The sequence below is a fragment of the Ictidomys tridecemlineatus genome, chromosome X (genome assembly GCF_052094955.1).
Source record: "Ictidomys tridecemlineatus isolate mIctTri1 chromosome X, mIctTri1.hap1, whole genome shotgun sequence".
Lineage (NCBI taxonomy): Eukaryota > Metazoa > Chordata > Mammalia > Rodentia > Sciuridae > Ictidomys > Ictidomys tridecemlineatus.
Window position 1 is genome coordinate 6,414,648 of NC_135493.1, and position 22,771 is coordinate 6,437,418.

General features: G+C 34.0%; 1 protein-coding gene across 1 annotated transcript in view; it reads right to left on the reverse strand.

Annotated features, from left to right (window-relative positions):
- Fmr1nb (FMR1 neighbor) overlaps positions 1 to 21,365 on the reverse strand; it is a 35,199-nt gene extending 13,834 nt beyond the window's left edge. Inside the window, exons 1-4 of the mRNA XM_005325187.3 lie at positions 20,987 to 21,365; positions 6,583 to 6,702; positions 2,259 to 2,399; positions 176 to 272 (exon numbers count right to left, since the gene is read on the reverse strand). Coding sequence (XP_005325244.2) covers positions 176 to 272; positions 2,259 to 2,399; positions 6,583 to 6,702; positions 20,987 to 21,305 — 677 coding nt within the window. The 5' untranslated portion in view covers positions 21,306 to 21,365. The remainder of the gene's footprint in view (positions 1 to 175; positions 273 to 2,258; positions 2,400 to 6,582; positions 6,703 to 20,986) is intronic.
- Between the last annotated feature and the right edge of the window lie 1,406 nt (positions 21,366 to 22,771).

The following is a 22,771-nucleotide window of genomic DNA, read 5'->3' on the forward strand; positions in this document are numbered from 1 at the left end:
TTAAAAAAAATATCATGTTAACTCTACTTTTTAAAGTTTTTCCCAACCTATTTCCTTTAAACAAAAGGAACTCAAACATAATTGCTGTATTTCTGAAGCATCTAAATAAATATGCCTATACACAAAAATTCACATTTACTTAGTAATTCACGAATAAAAGTTTATGTTTGCCTACCTCCTCTGGCAAAGAGAGCAGCAATAAATGGGCAGACATCCCAGGGTGATCATGCTGATCACACCAAGCCCAAACATCCGGACCATCTGTGTAGGCTCTGTTGGTTTAATTATATCCTGTTACTTTTAGGACTTAAGCAAGAGAAGCAAATTTGGGTTCTTTCATAAAGTCTTTATAAAATTATTATTTAATAAAGTAAAATAAGGAGGTATTCTTATATAACAGGTATATATCCTTATGAATCTAGAAGCTGCAAGAGTTTAAGAAATGTTCTTGAAATGCAATTCAAGGCAGCATTTTCAATATGCTGCCCCTGATGAATACCTTAGCAAAATGATCCTACTGTTTTTGTTAACAGATTATAATAATGCATAGTATATATCTCTTTTGTCCCTAAGTGAGCTTTTTTTCTGTGGCCATATGTTATATATCCCAGAGCACTTGAGGAGAAAATTAATCTATGAACGGTTAACTTGGTAAAGAAATGGCTTCTTAAATGTTTACTTCAAAATTACAAAATATTAAATTAAATAAGGAATCAAGAATTTGCAGGTGAATAAGCATAATTTAGTCTCATATTCATTGGGAAGTTCCTTCTAATGTGATTGGGGAATTGTAAGACACGGTTCAATTTTTTCCTCTAAAAGAACCAAATGTCTCTTCACACAAACATAAAGACCAAATTAATGAATGAATTATAAATACCATGTGACATTATGGAAGTTATAACACTGTATTCATGATCAGGCTTTAGTTTTCATTATTAATACTAGATATCCAACAAAGAGCTGTAAATTGAATAGAGATTATATTAACCTAAGTTATTGTTTTGCATGCATCCTTTTCATAGGGCTTGTTAGTATTCCATCACATCAAATCCATTCATCATGGGACCAACTGATAATATGTCCTTACTATCCAAATAAAGGTAATAAAAACAGATGGTCTAGCTCTCAAAATTTTAGGAAAAAAAATTAAGAACATAACACAAAAACAATAGAACAAAGAAAAGCTAATAAACATACCTTAACAAGAAACATTTGAGTCTACTGCTTCATGCTGAGATATTGAAAACAACATAAATGAGAAAAATTCTACTCAGGAAAAAAAGCTAGGAAAAGGAAAGTTAAGGCATGCCAATTGATATTGTTGGGACTGAGAAAATGATAAACCAAAATAAAGGACTCAGAAGCAGAGTTTCTTTCTGACCTCTTCCTGTGCTCCTATATCCTGCTCCACTTAACCTCTCTCAAAGAAAAGGCATAAAAACTAGACTTTCTCTTCCCTAAAACAGGTCATAGAAACTAGAATACCTTTTATCCAAAATAAGATATATGCCTAAAATAATACTCTTATTTTCCCCACCTTTCTTCCTTGGAGTTAACCATAAAGAAATTCTATGACCTAATTTGTCTAATTTCAGAAAGGGCCCTGCCCCATACTGGTGATGAAGAAATGCTGCACAGAGATCAAGAACAATATGAACAGGACTCACTGGATTTCTCCACCTAGTTTGTTAGAATTAGATCATACTATTTTTGTCCAACTTATTTCTACATGGTTGTCCATGCATCATGTAATGTAAATATAAAATTGGATCACTCACCCTGCACCTTTGGATCTTTAACCTGATGGTTCCGGTGTCTCATAAAACTATTATCAAATAAACTTCTTTATGATTTTCTTTTATTAATCTGTCTTTTGCTACAGGGGTATCATCCATGACCCTTTAAGATGAGCATGAAAGGTATCATCCCCTTTCTACCCCTACAGTACTATCTCTAGGCACTGAGTGTTATGCATAATAGAGCATAGAACACTTGAGTCAAAAGGCAGAGAATGATTAAAGCAAAAGTAAAAATGAGACTGATTTTGAATGGTGATAGTCACCATCCAGGAGCTAAGCAGAAACTGTGCATGAATACTCCTGACTACCTCAGGACTTTCTAATGACAGCATTGCTCTAGGGCTGGGAGGTCTCTTCAAGTGTTAAGCTGGGAGATCCAAATGTGAACTTACACCATTGTGAAATGTTTATTCAATTTAAAAACATAAATAAAATAAATGAATTGGGATGACTTACTATCTGGTAATGGGGTAAAACAACTCAAGTCCTTGATCCCAGATGATGAAAAACAGCACTTGTATCTCAAACATTCAGTCTCATTAAGATTCTCCAGTTCTTTACAAGGCTTTACTTCTTGATTCTCCTTTACAATGCATGCTTTTCAAAACAGAAATACAGAAATAAGATTGGAAAAAAATACAGAAATACAAAAAAGAGAAATCAACATGGTTAGTAAGCACTTTCCCCATTTAAACAATTAAATAAAGGAAAAAGAAAAACAAACTGGTATATTTTGAAAAATTGGATGACATATAGAAATACAAATGAATGCTGAAAAATAAGAGTTAAATGAGAAAACAAGAAAAATTACCAGATTTACTTAACATCACATTACTACTACTACTACTACTACTACTACTATTATACTACTACTGGGGATGGAACTCTGCACTTTACCACTGAATACATTCCCAGTCCTATTTAATTTTTTTTTTTATTTTGAGACAGGGTCTCACTAAGTTGCTCAGGGCCTCTTTCAGTTTTTGAGGCTGGCCTTGAACTTAAGATCCTCCTACCTCAATCTCCTGAGTCACTGGGATCACCGGCATGTACCACCATTCCTAGCTAACATCACATTTCTAATTGTAGATGTAATGAAGAAAAATACAAATTGTCAACAAATCATTGGTAAGGCAGTTTTTAAAAAAATATAGGAAACCAGTCATGGTGGCGTATAACTGTAATCCCAGTGGCTAAGGAGGCTGAGGCCAAGAGGATTATAAATTCAAGGTCAGCCTCAGCAACTTAGCAAGTCCCTAAGCAATTCAGAGAGACCCTTTCTCTAAATAAAATATTTTTTAAAAGGGCCAGGGTGGTGGCTCAGTGGTTAAGTGCCCCTGGGTTCAATCCCCAGTATCAAAGAGAAAAAAATGGAAATATAAATTACGAACTGAGTGGTAGTGATAAAAATATAACACATAATGATCTAAATCACAAGCTAAATGCTCTTAAAGTTAATACTCCATTAAGACAATATCACAGACAACTTCTTACTTAATTTTACTAAGCTACAGTAACTCACTGAATGCATCAATAAGTAAAATTCATATGTTTTATTGTGAAAGAGTAAGGTAAGTGATTTCACTGGTATTGACCAACATTTGTGTACACTTATCATACAGGCACTATAATATATTTTAATATTCTTCCATTTACCCTTAAGTTATGATTCTATAACTTTTAAAAAGCAGCAGTTTTGGTCATAAACACCAAGGTTCCATGCAACTGTAAAAAAAATTAATGTACTGGGCTGGGGTTGTAGCTCAGTGGTACAGCGCTCACCTAGCATGCTCGAGGCACTGGGTTTGATCCTCAGCACCACAAAAAATGTAAAATAAAGATATTGTGTCCATGTGAAACTTAAGAATAAATTTTTTTTAAAAAATAATGTATATCTAAAATTAAAAGTTTTCAAGCTCAAACAGCTAATTTTTAAAACAACATACTACATTAAAAAAGAAACAACTATTAAAAGAGCCAACATCATATTTTTATTCAAAAAGAAAAGCAAAAAATAAAAATGAAAAGGGCTGGAGATATGGCTTAGTGGTTAAGCACCCCTGGGTTCAATCCCTAATACCAAACAAAACAAAAAAAAAAGAAAAACATACATCAAAGATTTACATTAGTACATAAATTAAACAGACATATATTAAATATGTTATACATATATTAAATAAACAGACATATACCAAACAAAATTATACATTAATATATACATTAAGGTATGTTTTAAGGCAAAAATAGATTCAGTTCAAACTTTTGTTCAACTATTACAGGCTTTAAAGAAAAAACAAATATTTTATAATCATTCTAAAACATCAGTAAAGAACAATTAAATTGTTTTAAGTATATTTTAACCTCTCAATACATTTTATTATATTCTTTTTCTTTAAAGACTGGCAATTCCTGAAGTTAAGATAAAAATAATAATGGATACCATTCATTAAGCACATCTTTGGACAGACACCTTGCTTTACCCACATTACTACTAAACTTCACAACAAATTCCCAAACTAAGTTTTATAATCTCCATTTTAAAAATAAGGAAATAAAGAACCACAGTAAATTCTACAAGGTTAAAAACTTAATGTATTACCAATTGACCTGGATATTCATTTTCTAGACATTTGAGATATATAAGTTTATCCTACTGTTATATACTCTAAGAAATCTTCAGTTCTGCTAGGCCCACAATAACTCTCCTCTCCCCAAGTTGGACTTCATCTGGAATACCCCACTGAGTTCTAATGTCAGACACCCAGGAAAGGGTGACAACAGTCAGGATCTAGTTAGAGATGGGATAGAATGCCTTCATCCTGAGTTTCTCACCATTATTAGCATTGTATAAATACTACTTTCCAGGAATGCTAAAAAGAGGGTTTAAATCATAGTAGATACTGGACTAGATAATCTCTAAGTCCCTTCTAATGCTGAACTTCTATTATTTTATAATTAAATTGCATCTGATGAACTTTGCTAGATATTAAAATTAACTTTCAAACTCAATAAGAGACACTTGTAATTTTAAAGAACAGAGCAATTTTGCTCTAATGTATTGCTCACTTATTAAGACATATTTAATTTTTATGGCTTCCTCACATCCTAAGTAACACTGAAAATGCATATCAAAGACAAACAGTGTCAAACTTTTAAAGAAAGAGTAAAGCTATTTTATCAGTTTGAAATATGAAATTTTGTCTAAGAGGAAGAAGGATCAGTTGACCTCTAAAGCTTCCTTACCAGTCTGTCTCAAGGTTATCATTTTAATCTTTAAAAGATGAATATTTTGCAAACAACAGTCCAATGGCAAACAAGGCTATTTTTAATGCTTGAACAGTAAGAGTGTTTATCTCCAATTACATAGAGGAGGAAACAAATTGATTAAAATAGTTCACATTTTTTGAACATGTAGTTATTATTTTTTATTTTTAACTGACACATATTAATTATACATATTTATAGAGTTCTGGTGTGATATTTGATACATGTATACAGTGTGTGTTGATGAGATGAGGGTAACTGATATATCCATCACTTTAAACATTTATCAATTCTTTGTGTTGAAACATTCAAAATGCTCTCCATTAGCTATTTTTAGTTATTCTTTTCAAACAAGATAATATGTACATTTTATAAATATTTAATCACTCAAGATTTGAATCAGTATAGATCAGATGCTTCTAAAAAAGGAAACAATTTGATTTTGTTGAAAAAATTATTCCATAAAAATGATTTTATCTCAATTAATTTTATCAGGTTAAGAGAAATTTGGGGGAAATGCAAATAACTTTTAAAATATGGTTTCAGTGTTTGTATATTATAGCTATTATGAATATGTGACAATTTACATAAGCTCTAAAGTGTAAATTGTCTTTTGTTATTTATGACCAACTTTGGCACTCAGTAAAACATTCTTTTAGCCTACATAACATTAACACCTTCCCAGTTTTTCATTTTTTCACTCAATTTGACCATTCCAGTATTTTAATTTATTTTAAAGAACTCAATTATTCTGCTATTCTCATTGATAGTAGGTATTTTAATGACTATTTTGTACTTAATGGAAGCAGTATATGGAAATAGGAAAAGATTTATGCAAGGTCATAGAATTCGGTGGTAGGGTCTGAAATTAAACAGTGGATATCAATTTGTGCTCATAAACATACATCAAATTTTGTTAGAATAAATTCTGCACTATTCTTAATAAAAGCTTGATGTTTGCAATTCACACAGGTCAATTTATGTGAAGCTTCTGCTTGAAAGTGCACCACATGTTATACAAAAAGAAACATGTTTATTTGTAGTTAATAATTCTCAAGGGTTATCATGTGCTTGATAAACACATTATATACAGAATCACAAAAAGAAGATGTGACTTGAAACCTGTACTTTTTATCATTAAAACAGATGGGAAAACATCTGTTATACTTCAAAACATCAAAGCCACACAATACTCTGTTTAATGCCACAGACAACATCAATTTCACAATACTGAGTCAATGACTAAATTTCTGGCAATGCTATTCAGGTAAATTGTGAAAGCTTTAGGTATTCGTGAAGGAAATATATTTTGTGAAGAATAGCAAACCTTTATGTAATGCCTTACAAATAATTGTCTTGATTCACCCTCACAAGACTTTGTGGTAAATATTTTCATTTTAAAGATGAGGATATTGAGATTCAGAGAGATTATCTTGCCTAAGGCAAAGGGCAGAGCAGGATCCATTTTCTGTTTTCAAAACAAGGATATTGACAAAAAGGTCAAATAAGAACTTACTTGTTGGAAAGAGAAAAATCAACAGAGTTTTCCAAGTGGATGTTTCTTCCAAAGATTGGCCATCAGCATCTTTATTCTTCCATAGGATTAATTCATTTGCAGTCACAGAATCTGAGAACCCTTTGGAAAAATTAAAATTATTAATCACAGCATATACAGCATTCATTACTATCAATGACCCTTTAACAGCAATTATCTTTGCTGAAATTAATTATGGAAAGTCTAATAGCTAACAGATATTGTATTTTAATCTCACAGTATCATAGGTATTATTAATAATCAAAATATAGTTCTCCTTTCCTATGAAACTAAGAAAGTATTCAATTTACAAATGCTTAAACTTTAGGCTGACAAATTCTATTATTGCCCTGTGAAATGATTTATAATAGTGAACTTCCCTCTGACAAACAACACTGACATTTAAAGGCCTATAAATTGAAAAAGTATATATTCCAACTAAATCAGAACTCATCACAGAAATTCTTGGCAAATATGTTGGCTTCCTTATATAATGATAAAAATTAAGGTCTTAGGTACAATAAAACCTTCCTTATCCTCCTTTCTCAGTATTTCAAAGAACATTTTTGCCATATTTACACAATTCTCTCCTATAAAATAGAAGGTTAGCAAAGGTTTGTCCATATCATTATTACCTATCATTCTCTTTAATAATACCCCAGGGGGCTGGGGTTGTGGCTCAGAGGTAGAGCGCTTACCTACCATGCGTGAGGCACTGGGTTGGATCCTCAGCACCACATAAAAATAAAAATGAAGGTATTGTGTCCACCTATAACTAAAAAAATAAATATTAAAAAAATAATATCCCAGTATTTCAATATAAAGCTCAATTATAACTGTTAACTATTTCCATATAAAAAAATTTAGATTGTTAGCAATTTATTGCTGTTATAAAGAACACTGCAATGATTATCACTGGTTTGCAGATTATCACTGGAGCTATATATATATGAAGATATTAATGAAAAAGTTCTTAACATAAATTCTTATTGATTGGCTCTTGACCATATGCAAATTACTCTCCAACTAAGCTACCCCAAAGTATACTTCTACAAGTAGTACAAGAAAGTACCAATATTCTTCCATTCTGTCTTTTGTAATTTCCTAATTTGGTGGCCAAATTAAAATAAAATGCCTTTTGTTTTGATTTGCACCTTTAGTCATCAGTTAAAAGTTTACATCTTTCATACATTCAATTGTGTAATAGGGAACTTAAGTCTTAATCTGCCACAAGTTACAAATATTTTTTCAAGGAAGTCAGTTACATGATTTATGATGTATGGGAGGTTCTGAAATTTCAAGTTTTGTTTGTAATCAAATCTATCAATCTCATTATTATTTCTTAAAATCTATCAATCTTTTTGTTATTTCTGCTTTTCAGGTCATGTTTAGGAAGACATTCTGCACTCTAATGGTTCCTTCAACATTTCACTTTTAAAATTAAAATATTTAATCCATTTGTTATACATTTTGGGATATGTTATTAATTAGGGATACATTTTAAGCTTTCCTAATACTATTTATTAAATTCATCCTTTATATTTTTGATTAGCATGTATTAATTGTCAATATTTTCTATAGTGTGATATTTCAATAATTTATATAGCACACAACAATCAGGTCATGGTAATGAGCATTTCCCTTTCACCATATCTTTAGGTTTGGAGCCTTCAAACTCCTCTCTTTCAGATCTTCATAAAATATATAATAGGTTATTATGACTAGAGGAAACTAGAAATAAGTTATCTAAGAGACTATGAAGAAAAATGTTGGTGCTACTGTGTAGCCATAATAGCTAAAATTGCTAAAGAAATAGAACAAAAACCTACTTTTCTGTCTAGAATTCTTGAATAAACCAAAAAAAGTGAAGAAAATTAAATCCATCATTTCTATTTATAAGATCATCACATTCTAAGTTTTTATATAGACCCGTTTCTTGACATTTTATGATTCCACTAATTTATGTGTTCATGCACCAATACCAGTGAAAATTGATCTTTTATTGTTCTGTTTTAATAAGCTTAACTAGCAATTATTTCATTAATCTTTTTTATCAAAATTTTATTCTGAACTCTGAAGAATTTTTAGATGAACCTTAGAACCATTTTGTCAAGTCAAAAAAAATCCTAATTAGGTTTTTACTGTGATTGCATTCATTTATTTAAGCATTTTTTCAAAAAACTATTTACTGTGTGTCCCATGCTAGGCATAAATTCAGTTAAATGCAGATTCATTTGGAAAGAAGTGGTAGTTTGCTAAGTTTTCTCACCTAATTATTGTTTTGTTTCTCCATTTATTCAAGTCTCTTTTTATATCACTGGGTAAAAGTTTATAGTTGCATTTATGTATATCCTGCACCTTTCTTATATTTATTTTCAGGTATTATAAATATTTTGTTGTTATATAAATATTATCCATTCACCACATTTTATAGCTGATTTCTGGTACATAAGAGAGTTATTTGTTTTTGTTCTTAATATTTTCTTACCTACTTACTCCCATAAATTTACTTTCATTAGTTTTATTGTTCTTCAGTTTTATTCCATATAGCCAATCATATTATCATAAGTATAGACAGTTTTGTCTCCTTTCTTTCCAATATTAATAGTTCTTTTTTAAAATTTTTATTTGTTCTTTTTAGATATATATGACAGTAGAGTGTATATTGACATATTATACATACATGGAGTATAATTTCCCATTCTTGTGGTTTTACATGGTTCTTTTTATTCTTTCATTCCACTACTTAGAACTTACTTCTAAATCTATGGTGAATAACCACTATAATGATAGGCATTCTTAGTTTTCCTTGACTTTAATAGGAATGTTAGTTTTTCATCAAGTATAATGTTGGATGCTAGCTTTAGATAGATAGATAGATAGATAGATAGATAGATAGATAGATAGATAGATAGATAGATAAGAAATGAGAATTAAACCCAGGCTTCATACATGCTAGGCAAGTGCCCTCGCCACTGAGCTACATTCCCAGCCCTAAGACAGATATCTTTTATTAAATAAAGGATGTATTTATCTAATCATAATTTTTTTAAAGAGAGAGTGAGAGAGGAGAGAGAGAGAGAATTCTCAATATTTATTTTTTAGTTCTCGGCGGACACAATACCTTTGTTGGTATGTGGTGCTGAGGATCGAACCCGGGTCGCACGCATGCCAGGCGAGCGTGCTACCGCTTGAGCCACATCCCCAGCCCCCTAATCATAATTTATTACAAATTTTCTGTTGTTTCAGTTTTAATCTAAAATAGAAGCAGGATTTTATCAAATGATGTCATTATTTATTTCCATGACCATATTTCTTCTTGTATATCAACTGTTAAATATTAATATTTTCCAATATTAAAATAATGTTGCATACCTGAAATAAAGCCCACAAGTTCTAATGCTATTGTAGGCTTTGTGGATCAACATTTTTTGAGGGAGTACCGGGGATTGAACTCAGGGACACTCAACCACTGAGACACATCCCCAGCCCTATTATGCATTTTATTTAGAGACAGGGTCTCACTAAGTTGCTTTTGCTGAGGCTGGCTTTGAACTCACGATTCTCCTGCCTTAGCCTCCCAAGCTGCTGGGATTACAGGCATGCACCACCATGCCAGGATGGATCAACATTCTTAAGTGTATCTGTAGTTTTATTTGCTGTACCTATAGATTTTGGCATAGGAGTTATACTTGCTTCATAGAATAATCTAGGAAGATTCCTATCTTTTCTATAGTGAGATGGTTTAAACAGTATAATAATTATTTTATCCATTAAGTTTCAAGAAAATTCATCAATTCAATTCTGAGTCTACTTTTTGGAGGGGTATAGTTCTTTAACTTTTTACTTCTTCTTATCCATGAGTCAATTTCATTATTTTCATTTCCCTAGGAAATTATCCACTTACAAAAGTAATATAAGAACAGAATCATAGGAATATTGACTTACACTTTTAAATTTCCTTGATATCAATGATAAATTTTCTTTCTCATTTTAATAAAAACTTCCAAAGTCATTTGAAAATGTATTCTCACAATGAATTCTATTATAAATATTAAATCAAGCTAAATTCTATTATCTGAATGAACTATATTTTCTATGTCAAATACTAAAAGATATATATTAGTTTCCTACCATTATTGTAGTTTTTTTCCATTTCTACTTGAATTTTAACTGTTTTTGTATTCAACACTATGCATAAGTGTATGAAAATTTTATCTTTGCTGCACATGACATATCTTGTCAATATTTTTTTAAAGTTATACTTATTATTGAATACCTATTATATTTTACATTTGGGTAGGTTACATCAGTGAACAAGTCAGACAAGATTCCCACTCTCGGGCTGGGGATGTGGCTCAAACGGTAATGCGCTCACCTGGCATGCGCGGGGCACTGGGTTCGATCCTCAGCACCACATAAAAATAAAATAAAGATGTTGTGTCCACCGAAAACTAAAAAACAAATATTAAAAAATTCTCTCTCTCTCTTTAAAAAAAAAAGATTCCCTCTCTCATGGAGCTTATTATAATACAGTAGAAAAGACAGACAAAAAACAAGTAAACTAATGAATTAAATAATTCCAAATTGTAATAAGTGCTATGAACAAAGTAAATACTAATACAGAATAAGATAGAAAGCCTGCTTTAAATATGGGTTAGCCTCTCTGAGGTGATATTTAAGCTAAAACAAATTAAGATTTGAAGTAGCTGGCTACACTAAGGGCCTGGAAGAGCACTTATAGATCAGGGGACACAAAATTAAATTAATTTTGCATGATTACAGGGGGTTCACTGTCCTACATGACACAAGGAGGCAATTATAGTTAAAAGAGGCTTTACCAGGATCTTTGTACTGCCCTTCTCTTAGTGGCCCCCCTATCCAACTGACCATACTTATTACCACTTGACTCAGCATGTCATCTGCAGCATTGGCTGGTGATAGCATACCACACACTGAGTCTCCACTTTAGGTTATATCCCAAAAGTGGTGTTTTCTCTTGAGTCCCTCAAAGACAGAGATTTATTCCTCTTTGTAGAATCCCTAGATCAAAATGCCTTAGCCTCCAGATATGCTTGTGCTGAATCTGAGGAGAAACACAGGTTGCTTTGATTTCTCTCAGTTTTGTCTGGCCTTCATTCTTTCAGAAGACCATATTCTTGGCATACAAATAGTAGATGGCACTCTTCTAGGTTTTCCAGTTGTCCACGATAATAATCTTTTGGTAATTTCAACAGGTATTTGAAATTGGGGAGAGAATTAAACATATTTACTCAAATAACACCACTGGTGGTTGCCTGAACAAATTTCAAACACATTTAACCTTGCTCACCTATGGTTTCTTCTCTACTATTAAAGACAATTACTTAAAAATTAACTTGAACAGTTATTACTCAAAATGTGGTATGAGTACAATTAGGTGGAATACAGATGGAATACTTATAGATGTATAATTCTTTGTTATTTATGTATTTATTTAAAAGTGTAAAAGAAAAATATTAGTAGCATTTCAAGCCTACAAAAGTGACATCAAATGGTAAAATTTTATAAAATCCCTTTAAACATCCTTGTTCTTTCTTCCCCAGGCTCACTGTCATCTTTCCTTCCCTCTCTTCCAAATTTCCTAACAGCTAGCCAGCACACAAATCTTTTCCTGGATCTTCCTCTCCAGCCATGCTGCCTCCAGCTTCCTTTCCCTTTTGCAACGCTTTTCATATGCAGAATAATTTCATCCTCTTGGCCTTTAATTTGCATCCTTAGACTCATTAGCATGCTCAGCAAATAAAAGATTATTGGGAGTCAGCTTCCTTAAATGGCAGCAGGAAATGGTAAACAACCAATTATGTTTCCCTGTCACAAAGAGTTTTTATCTTTTAATTTCCCTGTTATGAAAAAAAAAGATTGAAAATCTAAACTGCATTTCAAAGGAAAAGAAAAATCAGACTCAGTTTAGAGAACTTCCTAGATATGTGGTGTTTACAATTGTGCCAGGTCCCTTCTCTTAGAGGGGCCCTATGCTTGATCTAATATTCTGCTACTGGCTGTTGACAACTTGAAATCCATAATAAATTTCTTACAAGGGAGCCTGTATTTTCATTTACAAATTATGTTGCCAGGTCTGCACTAGGGAACTGAATGAAAGAAGGTGAGGAGACAGAATGAGAACAGCAGCTAATGGTGTTTCAAAAGATTCTGTTTGGACTTTGAAGGTCTACCTATGCAGTTGTTTTTCTGGACCATGGTCTCAAAAATCCCATGCCTTTATAATTATATCAAAATGAATCCTATTGTCATGTACAACCAAAAAGAACCAATAAAAAAAAAAGACCTGAATTTGCATTCTGGCTCTGTCACATACTAGCTGGTGAACTTGGGCAAGTTAATAATCTTCTCTTTGCCTCAGGTTACTTATGTACAAAATGGGGATAATATTTACTTTGAAAGATTATAATGATTAAATGAAGTCTTACATGAAGTGTTCAGTACAATGTAAAATGAGTAAATATTTTCTGTGTCTTTCATCATTTATTTCTATTATTTAAAATTTTAAATTAGCACTACTATGTTTTCAGGGTATGTATTTTGATACTGTCATCTCATCACAGCAAATACAACCAGTTTTCCACTTATAACTGCCACAGTTCCCTTTTTAAATAAATATACATTGCAAATTGAGGTAGTTTAAATTTTAAAAATAACTAACTGGTAGCTTTAAGATAACCAAGAGTTAAGAAGATATAATACAAATTACTAATCAGGCATAATATGCATTCAGTTTTTTTTATTTTTAAAGCAAAGAAACTGAAGTCTTAAAAGGTAAAATGATCCACTGAAGGTCATAAAGCACATCAGTGGCAGAATAACAACAATCAAGGTCTCCTAACTCCTAGTTTAGGGATTCACCAACTACATCACATGCACACATGGTTAAAGCAAGAGTAAGGTGTTGCTCAATTATATATATGGCATGCAGACACTTTCTATGTGCAATGCCTCATTCACACCCCAAGAATAACAGATAAAGAATTATAATATAATGAAACAGAATCTAGTTACTATATTTTATCCAGGAGTTAAAGCAATATGATGATATTACCTGAGTTCATCTTTATTTCTCATTTTTTATCTACTCTGGAAAGGATACACAATAAGAATTGATTCAATAGTTTTAGGGTCTTCTAAGTATAGAATCATATCATCAGCAGATAGTACCAATTTGAGTTCTTCTTTTCCTATATGCATCCATTTAATTTCTTTCGTCTAATTGCTCTGGACAGTGTTTCAAGAACCATGTTAAATAGAAGTGGTGAAAGAGGACATCCTTGTCCTGTTCCAGTTTTTAGAGGGAATGCCTTCATTTTTTTCCATTTAGAATAATGTTGGCCTGGGGCTTAGCATAGATAGCTTTATAATGTTGAGATATGTTCCTGTTATCCCTATATTTTCTAGTGTTTTGAACATAAAGGGGTGCTGTATTATGTCAAATGCTTTTTCTGCATCTATTGAGATGATATGATTCTTATCTTCAAGTCTACTGATGTGATGAATTACATTTATTGATTTCTGTATGTTGAACCAACCTTGCATCCCTGGGATGAAGTCCACTTGATCATGGTGCACAATCTTTTTGATATGTTTTTGTATTTGATTTGCCAGAATTTTATTAAGAATTTTTACATCTATGTTCATTAGAGATATTGGTCAGAAGTTTTCTTTTTTTGATGTGTCTTTGCCTGGTTTTGGAATCAGAGTGATACTGGCCTCATAGAATGAATTTGGAAGTGCTCCCTGTTTCTAAAGAACTGGTGGGAGAGTTGGGATCAAAATGCCAGTCTCCAATCTGCTCCTCATCTTTCATGCCACTGGTCCATATGACTGTTGTATAAGTATAACCCAAAAAGTAACTTGTCCAGGAATCCAAATTACAATATAAACTAGAGATATCCCAGAGTTACCTTCAGTCACTCAACCTCAATTCCTCTTGGTGGTATTAAATCCAAGAGAACTCAGAAGGGTCTAAGAAAGACAAAGGAAATGTTAATACCAGGACCACATATTCTGCTTTCACTATAATTCTCCAAGGCCAAGGACAAATTATTTTACCTCTGGATATGTATTACTTTGCTATTAAAATAACATACCATAAATTGAGTATCTTAAAACCAAAATGTATTGTCTCACAATTCTGGTGATTAAAAGTTCAAAATTAAGGGGTTTAGCTTAGGGTTATGAGAAAAGGCTTCTTTCTTTGACTTAAAGAAGTCTGCCTTCTCTATATATCTATTCAAAAAGTCTTTCTTACCTCTTCCTAGAACTCAACATTTGGGTCTAGAAACAAATTTTCCCTTTACTTAATAAGGGCACCAGTCATATTCTATTAGAGTCCACTGTAGATCCCGTCATTGTAACTTGATCACTTTTATAAAGACCTTATCTCCCAATAAAGTCACATTCTCAGGTACTAGGGATTAAAATGCTGAACATTTTGAGGGGAGCTATGGCTCAACCCATAACATAGGGCATTTTAGTTACATTAATTAAGTGAAAACATTTTCAATGCAAAATTATATTTAACCCATACAGTTACATATTACTTCCTGGGAATATGGGAAATCTGATAATATAAAGAATGAATTGTGAATTATATTAGAAGAAAATTAACCTACAATGGAAAAAGTCTTCATTAAAATAAATAAATCCCACTGAATAGACAGTTCTCTTCTGGGAGCTCTACTCAAAATTAGAAGTACAATTTAAATTTTAGGTTTTATTTTTATTTTTTGCCTTTTAAGAGGATGAGGAGGCTTTCAGTGTTGTACTAACTTTCAAATAAAATACAAATAATTCAGAAATACTTTGGTATTATATACAAATTGGAAGAAAAATAAATACAAATAATTTTGGTAATATGATAAATAATTTTAAAGTATCTTTATTATTTTTCAAAAGCAATCTTATTTTGTAACTTTTCTTTAAATAGCTGATAAAGCACAGCATACATTTTTTTAACTTTGAATTTAATCCCTGAAAAAATGTATAAATCCAAATAGTTGGAACATAGTGTATATTGTTCTTTTATTTGCAATGTCCTTGCCCCATATTTATTTGTCTATCTCTTATACGAAAACTTTGCAGAGGGTTGGGAGGTAAAAGGCATCTGAAGATGGCAAAGAGAAAGAAGCCACTGAAATTAGAGGTAAGAAGAATGAAAAGTCATTGGACTTGGGACATTAGCTGGAAATAGTAAGGGACACTGGGAAATCTAAGGCCTTTGTTCAGATGGGGAGGTATAATACCATTGTGAGGGAACTGGTAGAAAGAACAGGCCATCATGGCCATAAGATAGAGCAGGCTCTTTTCAGAAAGCCATGTTAGACTTAGGGATGGAAGGATAGAATAGTAGGGGAAAGAAAAAAAAATAGTTGAGTGAGTGGGGGAGAAATTTGGAGGAGGTGGGGAGGAAAAGTTTAAGTGAGGCAGTAAGATCATTCAGTAGAGCAAGAAAATAAGGCTTTGAAGGAAGAAGTCAACTACCTTTAGATACTTGAGAGAGAGAGAAAATCTGGAGAGGAGACCTTTTGAAAGGCTAGAAGAAGGATACTGAGAAGGCAGTAAGCGAAAGATTGGAGGAACATAAACAAAGAGGTAAAGGAAGGAATTTGAGGGAGGGAAAGTCTTAGGAGGAAAACAGAGGAAAGAACAATAATGAAGACTATTCAAAGGATGTGGGGGACTGAAGATCTTTTGAGAAATGAAGGAAACTAAATGGAAGTTCAATAAGGACTTTTAAGTGACTTTTAAGGTGATGAGGGAAGGAAAGTATTTGTGAGGATAAGAAAGGGAGGACCTAGGCAAAAACCACAGAAAAGACCTCTGTGAACATGGTTGAAGGAGTAAATTTTATAGGGAAAGGGGGTAAAGGAATTTAGTACTCTGTGAGCAAATGGAAATTTTTCTTTGTAAGGGAAATTGAGGGAAGAAAGCCTTTCAAGTGGAAGAAAGGAAGGAAAATAAAACTGTGAGGATAGTGGAAGCAGTGAAGGTATTTGCTAGAGAAGGTGGGGGAGTTTATAATTTTGTAAGTGGAGAGCATGGTAAAAAATTTTTGATAAAGGAAGGAGGATAATAAATGTTAGAGATAAGCGAAGTAAGAACTCTCTGAGAAGAGGCAAGGGAGAAAATGTCTATATAAGGGAAGGTGAAGAAGTGAATGCATTAGTGAGAGAAAGAAGGCCCATGTTAGGGGAAGTTAAGATGGTTATTTACTCTGGGAGGGGGATGGGAGTAAAATGTGTTTGTAAGTGGAGATCTGGGAGAGAAGAAATTTGAGCATATCATTGAGGAAGTAAGGGCCTTTAAGCACAAAGTAAGAAAAGGAAATACTTTGAGATGGGAAGGCTTTAGAGAGAAAAGAAGGCATTTTATGTGAGTAAACATAAGAAAGATTAGAGTTTTGCAATAAGAGGTGAGGATGGGAAGGGATTTGTGAGGGGGAATATGTAAAGAAAGATATTTATAAAGGGAAGAAGAATAAATAATTTGAGCAGTGAAGTAAGGGAGATTAGTAAGGTGAGGTTAGAGGTGAAAAGGCTTTTAGAGAATAGACAGAAGTTAGTACTTTAAGTGGTGAGGTAAGGGAATTTATTAGATGTGGCAGAGATAATGTAAAGAAGGTTTTAGGGAAAATGAAGGGGAACACTTCATAACTAATTCTATGAAGCCAGTATTAATGTGATACCAAAGCCAGACCAAGACACAGCAAGAAAACTACACACAATTATTATTTTTACATATGCATTCAAAATTCCTCAACATAATTCTAGAAAACCAAATGGAACAGCATAATTAAAAGGATATCCATGGTGACCACTTGTAGTTTATCCCAGGAATACAAAGATGTTTCAACAGAAATCACAAGCACAGCAACCAATGTAATATACACCACATTAGTAGGATGAAAGGAAAAATCATTACAATTGATGCAGAAAAAAATTGACAAAATACAACACCCTATCCTGATAAATTTCCTCAGCAAACTAGAAACAAGAAATTTTCCTCAGCATGGATAAAGAACATTTATGAAAAATCAATGGCTATTATCATAATCAATGGTGAAAGTTTGAAAGCTTTCCCATTAAGACAAACAGGCCCACAATCACCACTGCTATTCAATATTATACTAACTGAGTATAATAGCAAGAGAAATTATGCAACAAAAGGAAATAAAAGGCATCCGAAGTCAAAAGTAAGAAGTAAAATTATCTCCATTTACAAATAAAATTTATATCTAGAATATTGGAAAAGGCCACAAAAATACCTACTAGCAAATAGACAAATGAAAATATCAGATCCAGACAAATTTAAGCATGAGTTCTAGGAAATTTTATTAGATACCACACTTTTCATAAATAGTTGCACATATAAATTGTTATAACATGATAAAGGAACAGCTGTATAAATCTCATGTTTTATGAATCCAGAATACTGTTGATATTGAATCTTGATAAAGATGTGAGAAAATGTAAAAATAATTTACTGTGAATAGGTATTATGGTAATATGTTTCACACCAATATTTGCTATTTGGTGATCTACCAAAAAAACACCTTCAGAAACATTATACATAATGATATAATTATAGGATAATTCCCTTTAATGTCTGGTAAAAGAAAATGACATGCTCTGTCATTCAACACTGAATGGGAGAACCAGCCTATAAGTGCATTAGGACAAGAGAATTCAAAAAAGAAAACAAATGTACTAGAGCTATTGAGCAAATGTAGCAAATTTGCAGGATACAAAACCAATACATAAAAATCAGTTGTGCTTTTATATAACAGCAATAAACAATTGGAAAAGAAAACCATTTCATTTGCAATAACATCTAAAAAATAAAGAATTATATAGTGAAAACTACAAAGCCTTACTCAAATAAACTGGAAACTGATACAAATAAAGGAAAAACATCTCATATTCATGGATCAGAAAATAAGGTTGTCAAAATGGCAATATGGCTCAAAGTGAGCTATGGATTCAGTGAAAACCCTATAAAAATTTCAATGGCCTTGTTGTAGAAATAGGAAAGCTTCCTCCCATATTTACATAGATTTGCAAGATATATTAAATACTCAAAACAATATGGGTGAACAAAATCAGAGGACTCATATATCTCAACTTCCAAACTTGCTATAAAGCTGTAGTAATCAAAAGAGTATATAGTACTGGCAAAGAGATAGACATGAATATCTAAAGAATCAAACTAGGTGCCCAGAAATAAATCCACAAATTTATGGTCAACTAATTTTCAACAGGGGTGCCAAAACTGTTTACTAGGGAATGAATTATCTCTTCCACCAAGAATGCTGGGACAAATAGATATCCACATACAAAAGAACAATGTTAAAACACTGCTAACATACCTTATATAAAAAAATTAACACAAGGTAGATCAACAATTCAAATATAATAGCTAAAATAATAAAACTTTCAGAATAAAGCATAGGAGTTATCTTCATGACCTTAGATTTGGCAATGGATTCTTAGATATCTCTCTCTCTCTCTCTCTCTCTCTCTCTCTCTCTCTCTCTCTCTCTCTCTCTCTGTCTGTCTCACACACACACACACACACACACACACACACACACACACACACAACTACTAAAAACACCCAAGCAGACAAACGGGAAAAATAGATAAAAAGGACTTTAGCACATCAAAAAACATTATCAAGAAAGTAAAAAGATAATCTGTAGAATGGGAAGAAATATTTGCAAATCACATTATCTGATAAGGATCCAATATACAAAATACATAAAGAATTCTTGCAATTTGTCAATGAAACCACAAACAATGCATTTTAAAAAATGGTCCAATGATTTGAAAATATATTTCTGCAAAGATATACAAATAGCATAACGAAAGTCCCTGAAAAATGCTTAATCTCATTAGATATTAGAGAAACACAAATCAAAGCCATAAGAAGATACCATTTCATATCTATGAGGACGACCATAATCAAAAAGTAGGGATAACAAATGTTGAAATGGGAACCCTCAAATATTTTTGGTGGAGATATAAAATTATTTAGTCACTTTATAAAACAGTCTTGAGAGTTTCTCCAAAAGTTCAATATGGAGTTCCCATGTGACTCCATAATTCCACACTGGTGGCCCAGAAATAAATCCACAAATTCATCAGAACTTAAAGTATGTCTACAGAAGAACTTGTAAAAGGCCTAGCATGCTGGCACACACCTGCAATGCCAGCCACTCAGGAGATCGAAGCAGAAGGATCACAAGTTTCAGATGCCTTCACAACTTGGCCAGACCATTTCTTAAAATAAATAAATTCTGGGCACAGTGGCCAATGCCTATTAACATAGCAGCTTGGGAGGCTGAGGCAAGAGGATTAGTTCAAAACCAGTCTTGGCAACAGGGAGGCACTAAGCAACTCAGAGAGACCCTGTCTCTAAATAAAATACAAAATAGGGCTGGGGATGTGGTTCAGTGGTCAAGTGCTCCTTAGTTCAATGCCTGGTACCAAAAAAAAAAAAATAGTGCCAGGTATGGTGACAGACTCCTATAATCCTATTGGTTTGGGAGGCTGAGGCAGGAGGATTCCAAGTTCAAAGCCAACCTCAGCAATGGGGAGGGCTAAGGAATTGAGTGTAGCTAAATAAAGAATATAAAATAGGTCTGGGGAAGTGGCTCACTAGTGGAGTGCCTGAGTTCAATTCCGGGTGCCAAAAAAAAAAAAAAAAAAGTCTGAGCATGTAGGTCAGTGGTATTGCACCTGTGGGTTCACTCTGTAGTACCAGAAATGACAACAAAACTTGTACACAAAAATCCAAAGCACAATTGTGCCCTAAAAGGGAAACCCAAATCTGGTAAATTTGATAGACAGATGGACAAAGTGTAGCATATCCATGCAATGGAATACTACTGAGTCCTGAATACAATGCTGTAAAATAGGATGGGGAATTACAAGTCAGTGGTGGGGGTTTTAATTGGGGGGAATTAAAATATTTTAGAACCAAATAAACGTAATAATTGAACATTTCAATACATTAAATCACCGGAACCACTCACTATAACATACCCTTACACTGTTTGAACTTCTGCTCAATAAAAAAAGTGGGAAGATTAGGGAGGCTGGAGGTGAAAGAAGACAGGCAGTGAGGACATCGAGGGAAGGAGGGAGGGAAGGAATTTGTGAGGGTGACTGAGGAGGCTGAGGGACAAAACACAGGAAGGACGCCAAGACGTGCCCAGGCCAAAGTTGGCTTGGGCAGGGAGAAGACCACTGAGAGGACGAAAGGAACACAGTTGGTGTGCCCCCCACCCATCGATCGCTAGTGACGCTTGGTATAGTCCGGAATCAGCACTCACCACAGCTGAAGTAGCAGCCCAGCAACAGTAGGGCCATGATGGACAGCATGACAAATCCCAATCTCCTGCGGGCCCACATTTTTATCAAAGATTGGCGTGTCTTGGCCCTGAAGCCTCTTAGAGATGTCAGCCAGCTAGTCTGAGGCATGGCTGCCATGATGGCCTCGCGACCAGAAATGATATTCCTTGGATGAGTGGCGGTAGCCGGATTCTCCACCTTACACCCTGCCTCACAAGATACCAGCCTTGCTCGTGCCCCCCGCACTGCCCGGCTCTTGGACCTAGTCCTCCGCCTTGTTGACCGAAGCTCGGATGGCATGACTCTAGTATGCCACCCCACAGAATTGTGACCTCACTAACTGCTCTACAACCCAGAAGCCCCTGGGGCCAGCCCATGACCCAGAAGCCCCTGGGCAGTGGAGCTCTCGTGGCACGTGAAGCCCTCGCGAGGCCTGAGTCAGGATCCTTCCCAGTGAAATATCGTCTCTTTCCAATGTCTTGCGCCTTTTAAACTCCTTGGATGGTGCCTTGTGTACCCCTGCCCCGTTTAAAACCCGTATAGGTTCTTGTTAACTGCTTATTCAATAAATGCATGTATTAGGCTGAGGCCATGTCAGTAGCCTGACTGTTTATCATACATCAACACAAATAAATAACTTGTTTATATTCCTGTCTTGGATGCTTATTCCTCCTCACGTGCATTCCTATGATATGCTCGCTAGTTGCTACAGTCACTGCAATTAGTCACCACACTACTCTACAGCCAACACTAGTTAAATAGTACTATTTAAATGCAAATATTAATTATTCAAAATTAAATGAAGTTAAGAAATCAATTCCTCAATCATCATAGCCACAATATCAAGGGCTCACTTGCCACCTGGCTTTTAACTACTATCTGAGATAGTACTGGTATGGACCTTTTCCATCATGGCAAAAAGTTTTATTGGGCTGTATTGGATGTTAACATGACTACAGTGAAGATAGTAGATATTCAACCTATTGTTACATTACAAGAACTTATAAGTGAGACAAATTGCAGTTTGCCTTCTGAAAGGAAAGTGACCACAACACTGGGAGCGACCAAGAGATCTTTTTGTAGCAGTGAAACAGAGGAGAAAAGAGAGAAAGGGGGGGGGGAGCATGCACGCAAGGGAGACAGAGAGATCAAGAGAGAGAGACAGAGCAAGAAAACAAGACAGCAAGAGAGCAAGAGAGAGAGGGGCCCAGCAGGAAGGAGTTTTTATAGCCCAAATCTAACGGGGCCTCTGGGTCTGCAAGCTGCCTTGTTGGCACAAGGGGGAGTGGGTTGAATGTTCAGGTTTGACGCAAACAGGTGATAAAGGACCAGACAGAGGGGGTTTTGAGTGTGTGGGCTATCCTACAGCTAACATTTGTTCAGCCTGCCCTGCAGATAACATAGTTCAGACTGTTCTGCACCTAACACCTTCAGACACCAGTAATGAGCTCTGGATAGCCTGATTGTGAGGATGCCTCCTAGCTCTGGCATGCTGTGACCCATACTTAACTGCAGTATTTGGAGTTGCTCTAAACAGGCAACACTCCTAAGCAATCCACATTATACTGTTGGACACCCAACTTTACTAACAGTAACTCAGAGATCAAAATTCTTACTATTACACCTAAGGTTTATTCTTACATCATAACATAGCAGAGAGCATCACAACTTGAGACACAGCAAGCTGCTGACTCAGATCTCTTTTCTCCTTAAAAAGCTAATAATGCTACTGTGGGGGCCCCACCTCCATGATTTCTTCTTATCCT